At 43.6% G+C, this 15,888-nt stretch overlaps 1 protein-coding gene across 11 annotated transcripts in view; it reads right to left on the bottom strand.

Moving 5' to 3' along the window:
• AOPEP (aminopeptidase O (putative)) overlaps positions 1–15,888 on the bottom strand; it is a 311,009-nt gene that overhangs the window by 141,607 nt on the left and 153,514 nt on the right. For all 11 annotated transcript variants that reach the window (XR_004956306.1, XM_036239159.1, XM_016159455.2 and 8 more), the window contains one exon: positions 1,415–1,604. Coding sequence is in view for 10 of the 11 variants with exons in the window: in XM_036239159.1 (XP_036095052.1) it covers positions 1,415–1,604 (190 nt within the window). In the remaining variant the exon portion in view is untranslated. The remainder of the gene's footprint in view (positions 1–1,414; positions 1,605–15,888) is intronic.

Here is a 15,888-nt window from a genome sequence, read left to right on the forward strand (position 1 = left end):
TTTGCTGAATGCCTACTGTGTATCAGGCACTGTGCTAAGCTCATTCACGCATTATCCTATTCAGCCTGCAAGGATAAGCATTCTCACACCCATCTTACGAATGAGGAAACTGAGGCTCAAGGAGGCTGGTAAACAGCAGAGCTGGGATTCCAAGCCTCGTCAGACCCTGAACACAGCCACTTTCCACAAATCCTCCATGCGGCCTCCCTTCACGGGACTCCATGTGGCAGGGGACACAGATATGCACACTGCTAGCTCTATGGAGGTGGGAAGTTGAGTAAGATACAGCTCTGCTTTGAAAGAGTTCAGAGTCTAGTAGTGGTGAGGAGAGAAGAAAGAAGAAAAAAATGAGGGAAAAAAGAGGTAAGTACCAAAAACTGTGGGAGTTCAGTTTCTAGAAGAGTAGTATTGAATTGTAAGTGGAATGATCAGTCTGGGCTATGCAGAGGTTACCTTGAGCTGGTTGGTGAAAAATAAATAGGACTTCAACAGGCAGAAGGAACTTAAACAAAATCACACAGGTATGCACAAACTTGGGAACTTCAGAAAATGTTAAATAGTCGAGTGTGTAAGGGGCGGGGGTAGTAGCGAAAACAAGTGACCAAATATTAGCAACTGGAAAATAAGCAGGAAGCAGTTTAGCTGCTATATCCTCATTAGAGTTTGGGGTCAGTCCTTTAAAGTAGAGGTTGTACTGGGAGTCTGTTGACCAGGTCTAGCCTCTGGGTATGTTTGGTTTGCACAGTATTTTTTAAATTAGTAAATTTCACATAAAAATCCAGATTTATAACTTTCTTTAAAAAACTAAGAGTCTAGGCTATCTCGAGCCCTCCTTTCGACATGACAACAATTGGTCAGAAATAAGGAGCAGCTGCCAGTTTGCCATAGTCCTTACCATTCCTTAATCTCTAACACCAAGTGCTTTATTCTTCATTACTTGCCAGCAGGCATTTGAGATTCCGACTCCCGACTTACTAAATCTCATTGTTAAAAAACAAAAACAAACAAACAAAAAAAACAAAATAAAACACAGTCGATGTCACCACCACCATAACTACAAAGGAATACTTGAGTAGCCTCAGCCTGACCTTTTCTGCAAGTCTTTGCTCAAACGTGCCCTTATCAGAGAGGGCTTCTGAAACAGCACTTCCCCCACCACTCTTTACCTGGCTTCATTTTTCTTCGCAGTACTCATGATCACCTGACGCGCTACAGATGTGTACCTTTGTCCACTGATTCTCTGTCCTATTCTAGATTGTGAACCCCACAGGGCACAGGGACTTTTCTCTCTCCCCAGTGAAAAAGGACAGTGCTTCATGCATAAGCACTCAGTACACAGCTGTTGAATGAATGAATGACTAGGAATAGAATTTGACTCCAGGGAGTGGAAAGCTTAGGGTCACTTTAAACCCACCTGCTGTGCTTTAGCCCAGAACACGTCTTCCAAGTGAGTGGCAAACCCTTCACTCAGCCACTCTTCTGTCCAGTCACGGGCCCCGATGGCGAGGCCAAACCAGGAATGAGCAATTTCATGGCAGAGACGGGTCCCACAGAGATGGCTCCTTCCAGTCAAGGTGCTCTGAGAGAGAAAGATGATGTGTGGGCTGTGGATAATAAGAGAGAAAACACACGGGAGTCTTGTTAGAGCCTGTCCTCTGTGGCTTGCCCCATGAGGAGGCGTTCTCAGCCTGGTGAGCCTGTTATTATCGTGTGCATGCTAGATCATGACCGATAGGCTGGAAGCTTAGATGCTGTTGGAAATACATAAAGTGGCAGTTTACATTTCTGGCAGCGGTTCAGGTCGCCGTTTCTGCCAAGCAGTTGTCTCCATCATCAAACAGCTATTACCTGTAATAAGTAACCTGTACCCCAGTTTTACACTGAAGAAATTACAAGGCAATGGAAGCATTTACTTGGAAATCTGGACTGTAAAAGAAGAGCAGGTGTGAGAATGTGAAGCCCATGCTGTCAGGAGATGATCAAAGAAGACCCTTCAGCCAAAAATCCAAGCGGCTTACGAACAAATTGAGAAGTCATGCAAAAGGACAGGAAAAGCCAAGAAGAATGGAACCAAAAATTTTCCACTTCAGACTGGGGCTGGTTCCAGAGTTAACAAACAGGTGCCATGGATGGGTGACTTTCCAAGAGACTCTGATAAAAGTTGAGTTTCTGTAAGGCAAACATTTTCAATACCAGCACTTTCTTTCTGTAGATGCTTGCACGTTCAGAGGGCACAAGAAAACTATACAGAGAGAGAAAACGAGAGAGGGAGGGAGGAGGAGGAGGAGGAGGAGGAGAAGGAGGAGGAGGAGAGAGAGAGAGAGAGAGAGAGAGAGAGAGAGAGAGAGAGAGAGAGAGAGAGAGAGAGAGAGAGAAGAGAATGGATTTAACTCACCCAGGTATGCAAATGGCCCCAGGGCTGGCAACAGCTTGGGAGATTTATCTAATCTTACTTTCCATACTTTGTTTTAAAATGCAAAATACCATGATTAGAACTACACAGATGAAATGGGAGGGAGGGAGGCGGAAGAGAGAAGAGGCAAACAATGTACTGCCTATGCTTCCTCCTTCGGCTTTTCTCATTATCCAGGACTTGTTTACAGTCTTATTAATGTAGAATTTGCTCTTTAAAAAATAATCTCTCCTCTATCAATTGAACAGAAACAGTTGTGAAACCTTCATATTAAGAACTGTACACACTGGTTTCTTCCTTCAAAAGCCATTTGTTAGCCATCATGTCAGCTCTGCGCAGGCCAGGACTGCTTGCAGATTTGTCCTCCACCCCCATGGCCACCAGTAGAGAAAACCCCACCTGTATTTCCCTTGCACAACACCACCCATTCAGCTCAGAGAGCCCAACTGAAATCACAGGAGTCGTGTGCCAAAATAGACAGCTTTTATGTGAAATAATAACAGGGCAGACACGCAAATGAAAAAGCGTCTGCCAGGCTCTTGGCAGAGTCCACCAGAAACTCCAGATATTAAAAGTGCATTGGGGGCATTTAGGACACAGGATGAAATGCAGCAGGTACCAATGGTCATTTAGAGCACTTACTCAGGGGGAAAAAAAGAAAAAAAAGGAAGAAAGGAAGGAAGGAAGGAAGGAAGGAAGGAAGGAAGGGAGGGAGGGAGGGAGGGAGGGAGGGAGGGAGGGAGGGAGAAGGACAGAGGGAGGGAGGAACTGAGAGTCATGGGAGCTTACTGAGAAAGTCCGTGGAGAAGACAGACTGTGCAACCTGGCATTTTTTAAGTAAATGACCCCTTGCTCTGGCATGCGTAGTGCTACAAAGAAAAGCCACAGAAATGTACCAAGTAAATAACATTCCAGACATACTGTTGGCAGCACTTCACCCTTTTGGCTAAAACAAAACACAAGTAACATCAGGCCTTATAAACAGGCTCAAAGACAAGCCTGCATCAGAAGGGTCTGTGGGCCAAAGACTCAGACAGTGCACCCACCATAGTTACAGAGACTTTCTAAGGCTGACCCCTTTTCTCCACCCAGGAAGGTTACACAAGCTGATGACTGTTCATGAAGAAAAAGCCTGCCCTGTCCTCAGTGACCCACTAGCTGTTTTGTCCCAGTGGGGAAGCCAATTCAAGGCCCATTTATGCAAATATCAAAGTCTGAGAGGGCCTGAAGGAATGTAGAAAAGCAGATGTGTGGGGGGTGACATTGTGTTTCGCTGCCCTTTAATTTTTCTCCTCTGGCAGTTTGTCCTCTCCAGCCAACCTCCTTCCCAAGTTGCCTGTACTGGGGAGACACCACCCAGGCCCTGGCGCATCTTGCCTGGGTTCGGACAGGCCCTGACATGGCTGGAATCCCACCTACATTCCCACTTCCCATCCTCATCCTTTCTTCCTGGCCAGGGATAAATGTATTTCCCATTGTCCTCTGAACAAGCTTAAACATCCTCCTAGATAGGAAGGAAGGGCGGTTCACTGGATATAAATGACCCACCCTATGACCAGTGGAAAACTTCTCTCTGAAAAGCAATTTTCCAGTTGGGAACCAGACCCCAAATCCTCCTACAGTGAAGTTTGTTTTCTAAGGTTGGGTTTTATCTGTGGGGTATTCTGGGGTTATATATCCTTATGAAGGAAATTGCTTCTTTCTTAAAAATAAATTAAAACATGGAGTGAGGTTTTGATAACCTTTTCCAAGGGTTGTTAACAAAATTCTGACATAAAAGGACTAAGAGAATTTTCTTTCGAGGAGAATTTCCTCTTTTTCTTTTGACTCTCAAAATCAGAAATTCTCATGTTAAGTAGAATTTTTAAACTGCTTTTTTTCAAGTTAGTGGAGAAAAATATAATGTTCTTAAATTCACTTCAAGGAGTAATATTAAATATTCCTTTACCAACAGATATTCCACTTTATGCCCACCTTCAAAACAGAACCATTGTTTAGAATTTTCTACTCCCACCTTAACCTTGATTTATAAGTTTCACCCCTGGGCTCCTCAAACATTCCCCCTTTCCCAGACTCTTATTCATGATCCTAATCAGCCAGCAGGTCATCAGTCTTCACTCTGACAGGGCCCATTTGAAATCGGTTTCCTTTTTTCTTTTCCTCCCCCTGAAAAGGCCTGTGTCAACTGCCTCTACAAATGCCAAATTGTCGATTCATCATCATTACATGCAATGGAAGATAATCACTTCAATGATATCTTCATCCTAAAAATGTACTTTTTCCTTTTTTAAATCAGTTTATCATTTTTTCCAAGTAAGAGATGGGCAGGAAGGTAATATTTTTAACTCTCAAAAAGCACAAGCCCTCTTGCTCGTATTCTCCATAATAAATTATCTTTCACTACAAGTGACAGAGGAGAACAACAGAGGGGCCGAGCAGGGAGACTGTGGGCAAAGAGTGACAGTCGGACACGTGTTCCCATTCTTTCCCAAGAGACCACCAGCAGGGCTGCCTCCCCACAAAGGCCGCATGGTATTGCCGCCCTGCCCCTCGGAGATTAAAAATATCATTTCTGGTCTGAAAACAGTTTCTCAAGACTGCTCCTAAAAGCTACCTCCCCACTCAGATTAGAAGGCGGTGTCTGTTAATTTGAAACATGCTTCTAGCAGAGGAGGAAGGAGTGCCTTCATTACTCTCAGGAGCCAGTCCAATCCTTTGGGAGGAATTCAATTTGGAGCGGAAATGGAAAATTTCATCAGATCTTAAGCAGGGGATGGTGTGTGATTTATTTTTGCTTTGTCCAGGGAGATGTGACCAGCGTACGCCATCTTGCTGCTCAGCACTTCCCGGCTCCAACTCCGCACTGCTACCACAACTGGTCAGAGCAGGCTACCCTGGGACCGAAAGGACAGGAAATTGCTTTTGGTTACAGACAAGAAGAGCCTCAGGCCACACCTCCTAGACTGGAGCAGATCCCAATTCCCCTCAGGGGAAGCAGATTCACTTTTTATACAGATCCCTGGGAGGTGCCTGCTTCCAGGAAACACATTTATATTCATCAAGCCTGAACTTCTTGCGGGTTCAGAGTTTTTCAGTTACAGTGACACGCAGAGCCCAATTTCCCATTATAGAGGGGAAGGAAGAACCAAGAAAGAGGGAAACTGAGGCTCCTTCCCTCCAAAATCAAACCGGATAGTTTAGAGGGTCTCAGAAGCATATGAAAGCTACTTTTACTTGCATGACTTAATTAGCTGCTAATTTAATTTGGACGACAGAAAAGCAAACTCACAGTAAATAGCCCAGGGCAATCTGAAAGAGAGGACATATGACTCTACCCCTCCCTTAGGTTAAGAACAGGTTTCTCTTTCCTTCACAAGGTGTGACATGATATATGCCAGCACTTCAAATCAAATGCTCAGCTCCTGCCCCTTCACCTCTGCAATGAAATCTCTTAGTCCTTCTCTTCTGGATATAGTCTAATATAGGAGATGTATCTGTTGTCCTAAAGGCAAAAGGGTGGCCTGGATGACTTGGCAGGGTCCCTGCTACCCGCTGGCCCTGAGACTGCTCTGTAGGCACTAGTCACCTTCTTTTGCCCCATCTGGCATCCCGCTGTGGCCACACAGTATAGTCTTGAAACGTACGCTTAGGAGATGAGGGAATACTATTTTGGGGGATATGGGACTTTCGGTAGCCTGAGGTGAAACTAGTTCTAAAAACTTGAGAAAAACATACTACATTTGATCAATACAAGGATCTCGGTTTAAGAGAAAAAGATCACTTTAGTCAGTATAAGTTTTCCATTAAAAATTCTGAATAGAAAATAGGCAGTAAAATATCTACTCATTTATGTAAAGGAATTTTGGTTCCAACTGCTAAATGTGACTACAGCAGAGAGTAATAGAGGGAAGCCCCAGAGCTACAATCCAGAGACTCATATTTTCTTAAAGTCTCTTTGTTATGCACTTAAACTCATTTAATCTACCCTATGACCACAGGAGATAGATTTTTATTATTGTAATTTTACAGATGATAAAAATGAGACAAAGAGAGGTAAATCAAGATCATACAGCTGGCAAGCAATAGAACCAGTATTTTAATTCAAACAGTCTTGACCCCGAAGCTTATTCTGACCACTTTGCCCAGGGTCACTGGGTTTAGACCTTTGACTTCCGGGTTCCCATCCCTCTATGCCAGCTCAAGCCCAGTGGCGCAATGATCGTTGTTCTCCTAGGAGCCACATCTTCAGAGTTCACCCAAGGGAAGCTACCAGCCATACTGAGACCTCTGTTCCTTAAATCTGCATCACAGCCAGAGCTGTCTTGAGGTTACCAGGCCTTTGAACAGCAAACTTCAATCTCTTCTGGTAAGAACTCAGATCGGAAAGGGAGGGAGAGGGAGCAAGAAAAGGGTAGTAGCATCTCTATGCCACTGCTGATGCCCCCAAAGTAGCTAAATTCCCAAACACAACACCTGGCTCTTCCTAACCCTGTCCTATGCCAGGGGTCCCTCACGGGCCAATGCAAGGGGAAGCCTAGACAAGCAGGTGACAAGAGTGCTTAGGTCTGTGCCTAGTATATGATCCCAGGAAAGAAAACACACCAGACTGTCTACTGCCTATTGCCTATCCCTGGCCTTTACTTCCCACCCACTTTTGCTAAAGCCTGATAGTCCTTTATTTTATTTTTCTAAATAGACTTTATTTTTTAGAGCAGTTTTAGATTCACAGCAAAACTGAACAGAAAGTACAGAGATATCCCATATATTCCACGCCCCACACATGCACAGGCTCCCTCACTATCAACATCACTTGCCAGAGTGGTACATGTGTTAAAACTGATGTACCCACACTAATGCATCATTATCACCTGGAGTACGTAGTTTACGTGAGGGTTCACTCTCAGTGTTGTGTATTCTATAATCTCAAATCAATACGTAATGACATGTATCCACCATTATAGTATCATACAGAGTAGTTTCACTGCCCTGAAAATCCTCTTCCATTCTTTTCAAGAAGAGATGATTTAAAGCAGGTTACAAATTCAAAGGGCAATAGGAGCCAAGAAAACAAAATGAGGAAAGCAGATAACAACAAGGGGAATTAGATAATGAGATGAGGGAAGCAGATAAACTGAGGGAAGCAGACAAGGAGATGAGGGAAGTAGACAAGGAGGTGGGGGAAGTAGACAAGATGGTGGAAGTAGATAATGAGAGGTGTTCAACAGGTGAACCCAGGAAAGCCTGATAAAAGGAAGGAAGAAGACAAGATAGGAAGTGGATAACAAGATGAAGGAAGCAGATAGATGAGATTAGGGAAGTGATAACAATATAGGGAAATAGGTAACTATGAAAGGGAAGGAGACACACTAAGCTGAAGCAAACAAACCTGTGGACAGGGCTGCAAGTTTATAACCTCTGGGTGAAGCAGTGACCTTAGAAGAAGCTTATAGTTTCACCGCACATTAAGGTGTAAGGACCGGTGCTTGCATCCTACAGGCTTCCACATGGGTGCTCATGGATGACAGGGAAAGGGTCAAAGGCAGAGCATAGATGACAGTGGGGAGCACGGAGTGTCTCCTAGTGAGGCACAAGGAGGGAAAAAGGGGTGCTGGGGACACCAAAACATTCCTGTCAGCTTCATGATTTGTTTAGAGTTGGCCTCGGCCTATTGCTAATGGAAAAAAATCGCACAGCAATAAAACACAGAGATCACCTCTGACTCTAGAAAACTGGGATCACCTTTGGCAGAGTGCTTAGCAATGGATATGCGGACCAGTGGACACTTTACTTCTGCGCCACCAGGAAATTTGTCCATAGACAATACTGTCTAGCCCTCAGACTCGCCCACTAGGTAGAGGCAGGGCTTGCACTAAATTATTAGAAATTGGCCACACCTAACTCTGGCTACCCTTCCTGAGGAAGGTGGTAGGGGTTAGTATCTACTGGTTATGCTCATCTAAAAAGCTAAATAAAGCTGTAAGTGGATGCCTCACGTTTTAAAGTTAAAGAATCAGGGGCAAAAACAGTATCTGATTGGGCTTTCCAACATGCTACAGACTCTTTTCCTTCTGAATCTTAAAGTATGTGTTCAAACTATGGAGTCTCTGGATTCTCACAGAAGTAAACAAAGAAATACTATTTTTGAAGTTACTGAACACTCTGATGTTTTGGACACCAGGGACACACCCATGTCCAAACCCAAACTATATTAATTGTAGTCGAACATGTCTTTTGAATCATCTCTAAATTACTGTACATTTCTGCAGAACCTGGAGAACTCTTCTGGTAAGTAATTACCAATTAAAACGTGCTGGTAGCCTTCTTTGGAGTGCATGGATGGCAAAATATGATTCTCTCCATTCCTTCAACCCCTACTCATGTCTTCCCCAACCAGGGTGTTGTTGTTCCCATAAAAAGAGCTGATAAAATTAGCCTCCACTGTGATACAGGGAGAATCTTTATTTAATAAAACAATCCATTTTGCTTCACTCCCAGAACAGTAATAAAATGGTGCAACTGAGAACCATAATAGCTCATCCAGTTGGTTTTCACTGTGCATACAAGTCTGTCATTTGTGGTCATGTGGAAGCTTAGAAAGCTGCTTCATGAAGAGACATGCTCGGGCAGCTTGCACCACCCTCAGTAAGAACAGTGTGGTTATGGGTTTTCTCTGGAATAAAAGGGTGTGGATCTTTGGATCCACAAATCAAGTCTTCCCATGTTCCTTGTTTAAAGAACATGTGGAGGTTTCCCAGAGTACTTGGAATTTAACTGGTGAGGGGACACCAGTCACTTCCGCCACTGAGAGCAAGCATCCATATTCCAGTCTGGTGCTCTGGGAATCTTTAGACACCCAACTCCATCTGAATTTCAGATAAACAACGAATACTTTTTTAGTGTATGTCCAATGCAATATTTGCTAAACCTGGCAAACCTACTTGGGGCACTTACTTGTTAAAACAGATCACTGGGCCCCCACCTCCAGAGAGTCCAATTCTTAGGCCAGAGTGGCACCTAAGAATATGCATTACTATTAAGTTCCCAGAAGAGGCTGAAGTTGCTGGTTTAGGGACCACACTCAGAGAGAGCCGCCCGTTTGCACTGTGGTGGCTGCACAGCATTAATTTAAAAAGAAAAAAGAAAAAAAGAAAAAGAAAAATCCATTGCCAAAGTCTATAAATGGGAAGATTTCACCCAGAAATCCAGATTTTCAAATTATACTGAAAATCTGAAAAATTTGGCCATACTAAATCAACAACAACCCCATGTAGCAACTGCAGCTGAATAGCAGCTGGCCCTTTTAGAGAGGGCTCAGCTCCCCATCTCTCCACCATTCCTTTTTGTCTCCCCACCTCTGGCTGAGTCCACTTGTCATTTATAATCACGTGTGTGCTTTTTTTCCCCCTCCTCTATACCAGGATTAAGAGAAAAGTTAAAAATTTCTTCTATCCAAGTCTCTATTACAAGTAGGCAGAGAAGACCAAGTGTTTCTTAGAGGATGCCCTGCCCTTGCAATCATTTATATTTGCTGCCTGATTCCTTTTAGGCACTTGGATTTAACCTCTTGTTTAGTTTTCCTTATGAACAATTCTACTATTGCTCTTGTTTATAGCTATAAAATGGTTTAGCAAACTCCTGTTTCTTAGAGAGGGCAAAGACACAAATTTTGGCCTAGTTCAAGTCAGTCACTACAAATTCCATATTATTAAGAGTACGATTAATTAGGTTGATTGTATTTCTGAAATCCAAACACAGTTTCAATTATTACTAGCCACTAATGGCTTATAAAGAAGGCAGACCTTGTTAGCTAAGCAAACAACTGGCAAGTCTGTTTAAAGTGTAAACAGAAGGAAAATTCATGAATTAAATGAATGAATCCTTGATTATTCTCCCTGGGCTGTAAAGGAGCATTCAACTGCCACAATACATATCACCACCTTTGTTAAAAGGATTAGCCTGCTCCAGTTGTCTTTATCCAGTCAGAGATCTTAGCAGTCACTTACAAAGTGAAAGTCTCTCTGAATTTCTTAAAGTACTGGTCTGCATCAATAAGTGCCATTAAGGATAAGTGATCACCTGGCTATTGGGGGTTCATAAATAACAGACCTTTTAGGAACAAAGCTGTATTTCTTAATCTCGAATTGTGATTCCATGAATAGACCAATTCCACATGATTGTGGAGATAAAGAGACAAGATGCCTCACATTTTCCAGGGTGGTCCTAGAAAGTGGGGGACAGATGGTCATTCTCAGAAGTATTCAACTTAACAGCACTTTCTTTTGAAAGGTAATAAACTCACCAGAAACAAAAATAAACAAATAAAAGCTTTTGTTCTCCAGAGTTTCCTGGTTTTAACTAACCTTTCATTTAAAATTACGAGCCCTGCATTTCTTCTCTCCAAGTGGAATGCATCAGGTTTACTAGATATCTAAGTTATATCCTATTTCTCCGGGATGGTTCCCCTGATCTGTCATTCTTGAATGTGTTCACCATGAAAATGTGGGGGAGGGTCACAGAAGTCCTCGCCTAAATAATGTTGCCCATGTCCCCATTCCTGGGTGGTTGCTGTCTTGTGACTTGGAAGGTACTTGGACCCATTTGGAATGTATTCAGCCGCAGGTAACAGAAAAGACAGCTAACGCTGGCACACACAGGGAGGAGTTTTCTCTTTCTTGTAACAAGGGCCCTGGAGGAGGGCAGTTGCTGGGCTTGATTCAGGAATTCAGCAATGTAGTCAGAGCTCTAGATCCTTCTATCTTCCAACTTTGCCACCCTTACTATGTGTACTCTTGCCCTCATGCTTGAGACCTCATGGTCACAAGTTGGCCACGACAGTTTCAGGCATCACCTTCATGTTCAACACAAAATAAAAGGGGTGCTGTGCCAGCAACCACTATCCCTCTTATCAGGAAAGCACAACTCTTCCTAGAAAGCCCACAGCAGATTTCCACTCATTGGTTGCTCCTGGCTAATACTCCCGTAGCATGGCATAGAGGACCCACGGCTTTTTCCGATTCTCTGGTGCAAGAGGGCAGGAAGAACGGGTCGGCTTATGGGTGTTGGGCTCATCAACCCACAGGGCTGGCCACAGCACTCTAGCGTAGTGTTCTTTCTCATAAATATTAGAGTCATTCCTCGGGTCATCTTTGAGAATTCAAATACTTTGGGAAGGGATAATACACTAAGATAATTCACGCTGAAGTATTAGCAGCCTACCACACATTATTTTTCTAGACCAGAGGCATATTGAACATGGGGACTGTGGGATGGGTAAGTAAAGATACGTCAAGGACACAGTCTACCTATTTCCCAATTTAAAGTGATGGTGGCTGGCATCAAGACTTTCATTTTACCTTCTCACTCTTCACGGAAGACCAAAAACCTATTAAAGCTAAAGGCAAGACTATACATTAGGGTGGTTTTTAAGAACTCAGGCTTTGGGAACGGAGCCCTGAGTTTGACTCCTGGCTCTCTCACTTAGCAGCTGCATCACTGTAGCAATTTTCGATTGCAGCTGTAACAAATTACCACAAACTTAGTAGCTTAAAACAACACTAGTTTATCATTTTACAGTTCTGCGGGTCAGAAGTCTGACACGGGTCTCACTGGGTGAAAATCTATGCTGTTAGAAGTCAGGTCCTTGTGTGCACTAGGTGGGAGGTTAACTGGAAGGGAGCAACAGTGTCTTCTGGGGTATTGATCGTGTTCTGTTCTTGATCAGTGTGCTGGTTACAGAAATGCATACGGTTTGTGAACATTCGATGAGCTGTGCACTTAAGACATGCATGTACTCTCTTGCACGTTTTGCTTCCATGAGAAGTTGAAAACAAACACGTAAACAAATATTTTGGGAGGTCTCTAATTTCTCCTTGGAGAAATCAAGGCAAAGGTTAAGCCAGAGCACCATCCATTGGAAGAGAAATGAGACCAGAGACCAGGCAGCGTGCCCTCTGTCCTTCGAGTTGAATATACTCAAGGCCAGTTCCCAATGTTAATTATATATATATATATTTTTAAATCTCTTAAAGAAAAGTTTTGTTTTCATTTGCTTTTGCCATAGAGTCACATTTCTATTGCAAATGAAAGGTACCTTGTATCCTTCAGACCCACCTGTAAAAACAGAACCGATACTGTCATATATCCATGTCTGTTTCATTTTCTTTCAGACACAGTGGAAAACATGCCATAATAATAAACCCCTTTTCCATCCTGGGCAGCTGGAAAATTACGTATGACTGAAATGACATCATTCGGCTACGACACTGAGCCAACAGCTGCTCTGAGAAATCTGGGTGAGGCAGCGACAGCATGAATGTGATAGCCACTCGGCAATGAAGCCCACCCTTTTTTATTAGCGAATGGCTTTTTTATTGCCATGACATTTTGAAAATGAAACCAAGGCAGCTACATCGTCTAAGGCCATTGATCATTCAACATCCCTTACCTCTGAAACTAACCACATTGGCCAAAACAGGACAAGAAATGGAAGTAGGGGAGAGCTCATTTTAAATAACTAGTTCCAGTGGTGGCTCCCAGCAGATGGCTCAGAGTTCCTTTTGTCTCTGTTCATTGTTTCTAAAGTGATCTCAAATAGTAGTAGCCATAATGGCACAACTAGTAGTAGTAGTAATCATAATAATAGTAGTAACTAGAATACTATGGTAATATTCTTTGATATAGCATATCAATGTTCTGTAACATAATACTCAAGGCAAAACCCAAGATGCTTATTATATAAAGATAACATCAGGCCAAGGCCCTCACCCTCCTCCATCTTTTTAGCTTTTAGGATGACCATATGAAAATGCTGATATTTGACTATTTTCAACCCCCTAAAGTAGGCAACTTCATATGGCACATCCTGACAGACTGTCCCTCCCTGACCCAAGACCCTTCTCTGCAAAAATGTCAGGAGCTACCACAAGACCCAGGGGGAATTCTCATACTTCTTTTGCAGAGGAGAATCAGAAATGCCATTGTATCCCACCGTGGAAAAGTGCAGAGGCCAGGTCCTGAGCTGTCCTCAGGAAGGGCTGGACCTTAGGTCAGTGCCCCCTCTGTGCTTTGCCAGCTCAATGGAAAGCCATGTGCTTGGGTTAGAAGCAGGCCCACAAGTCAGCAGCAGAAGCAGGAGTGGCCAAAGCAAAAAGACCGGAGGAGCAATCAGCCCCAAGCCTTGAGGGAGATGGTGTGGGTCTGTAGCTGATGTGCTGTGTGCTGCAAGGCCACCCAAGACTCATGTCTGCACCTCTCTGCCCGAGGGAACCAGGCTGGGACATCCCTGCGGAGAAGCTGGAATCTCAGTGGGGTGACTTCAGCCAACCACCTGTTGCAGACACCTGACCCTTCCACAATGGAACCAACCCCCAGTGGGTTCAGACATTACATGGTCCCAGGGCCCTGCAGGAGGCAGCATACTGTTTCATAGCTGCTCTGCACAGGGTGAACATGCATGCCACATTCATTAGCCAGCTGCCAACCTGGGAAAGAGAACAGGTTCATTCTGATGGAGGACTGGAGGTGAGGAGGAAAGATGAGAGTGTAGGAAGCATTGTTAAGGAGAAGAAAATTAGTCCATGGTGGGGGAAGATGAACAACTCTGGGGCAGGGCCATGTGGATGCCAAGGCCTGCACAGAATCTGGCTCACAGCAGTTCTGCTGCTGCAGCCTTAACAGGCGAGATGCCTTGGGGTGGAGAGATGCCCTAACACTGAAGTTGAGGAAGGTGTGAGACTGGTTCTGGAATCTCTGGACACTTGATCCAAAAGGGATCTTAGCCGTCCACCTCTCTCTATCCTACATGTAGGAAAACAAAGACCCAGAAAGCCAGAGTTCCTGTGCCACATGGTGGGAGCTGCCTCTGTAAGGTTCACATCAGATCTAAGAATGCAGGACATTTTATTCAAAACCGTGTTACAAAATCCCAGTCACAGCAGTACCAGAGGAGCCCCCTTGCCTCAAACTGGTGACTCGCTCAAAGACAGAGTGGCAACTGAGGGCAGAAATTGGCATATGCCATCCTCTGTAGCCACATTCACAAATACTTCTGAGATGGACGTTACAGCACGTACAGCGGCTGGTTACTAAGATGTTCACTCTGGTAAGACTCGGCTATTTCTTCCGCTCACAAAGGGCCACCCTTGAGAGTTTCAATCACATTGGTTTGTTATTGTTATTCACCGGTTTCACGTGGGGGGAGGGGGAAGTAACAACAAACAAGAAAAAAAAACATTTCATACTATTTTCTAAGTATAAAAAGTGTTATATGTTTCATAGTTGTGTAACTGTAGTGGTTTAACTAATTGTTTACAAATTTTCTCTCATTTCTTCTTTTTTTCTTTTTTTAAGGCTCTGAAAATTCACTTTTAGGTTGAACACATCTATAGAAAGCAAGCCTGGCACAAAGAAAAACTGGGTTATGCTGGAGTGTCGTGCAGGTAACCTTAACTACAGTGTTTGCTTTTGCAAATGCTATAATGTATGAAATAAAATATTAATAGCCATTACCTCAGTTCTTCTGAGAACAGACCTGAGTCACAGTTGTCGTGTGGTGTGATTTCCACACATCCCCCTCACTGTGAACACTGCTCACGTTACTAGGCGATGGAAGCCTCAAAGCAGGCGAGACCAAGCCCAGCGTGTGTTTTTATTCCATAATGTCATGAGCAACATTGCTTATTTTGGCGACCAAGTTCAGTTTTCCTGAAATGATCACCTATTACACATTTTAATACTAATCACCTAAACACAGACTAGGAGGGTTGGCAAAATTATTTTTAACTACGAAAGGAAAATAGTGGAATAAGATTAATATCTCTGTAATTTATCAGTGGCTAGATTTACAATCGCTCGGCTGAACTTTCTGACATTAGAAAGCACCAAAAAGGCAAAACGTTTGCGTTCAAGAATGTATTTTCGATGCCTCATATTTGTGTACTGCAAATGGACATCATTAGATTTTTAAACTTTGCATGGCGGTGTGACGTACACCAAAGACATTCAGCTTTTCGGGAGCTTATAGTAGCTCTGGTTTCCCCTTCCGTCTCTCTACTTGTCCACTGTCTTCTTGATAAGCTTAGGTCCTCAGTAGCTTAAAATCCAACCGTTTGACAGTTTTGTGTATGATGATTATACAGCTGAGTTAAATAGTGAATGAAAATCAAGTGCCCACCCTAGTACCTGGCACACAATAAACATGCCACAAATGTTAGTTCCTCCCTCTTACGCTTTCTTAGATTGCTAAGTGCTTTCAAGTCCATGTTTAGAATTGATTCTTCAAATCCCTCACGAGAGAGTATAAAGTGAGCATTCCGCTTTTATTGTCGGGGGGCTGGGAGGGGAATCAGGGCTAATTTACTCCTCCAGACAGGATCTTGGCACAGTCGGAGCTGGACCAAAACTAGTTCTTTCGGCCACAGCTTCGTTGCAGGGCTCCTGAGCTAAAGTGCTTCTTTAGGTGGCCTGCCACACTGATG

This window comes from Rousettus aegyptiacus, unplaced genomic scaffold, assembly GCF_014176215.1.
Source record: "Rousettus aegyptiacus isolate mRouAeg1 unplaced genomic scaffold, mRouAeg1.p scaffold_m13_p_3, whole genome shotgun sequence".
In the NCBI taxonomy this organism is placed as follows: Eukaryota; Metazoa; Chordata; class Mammalia; order Chiroptera; family Pteropodidae; genus Rousettus; species Rousettus aegyptiacus.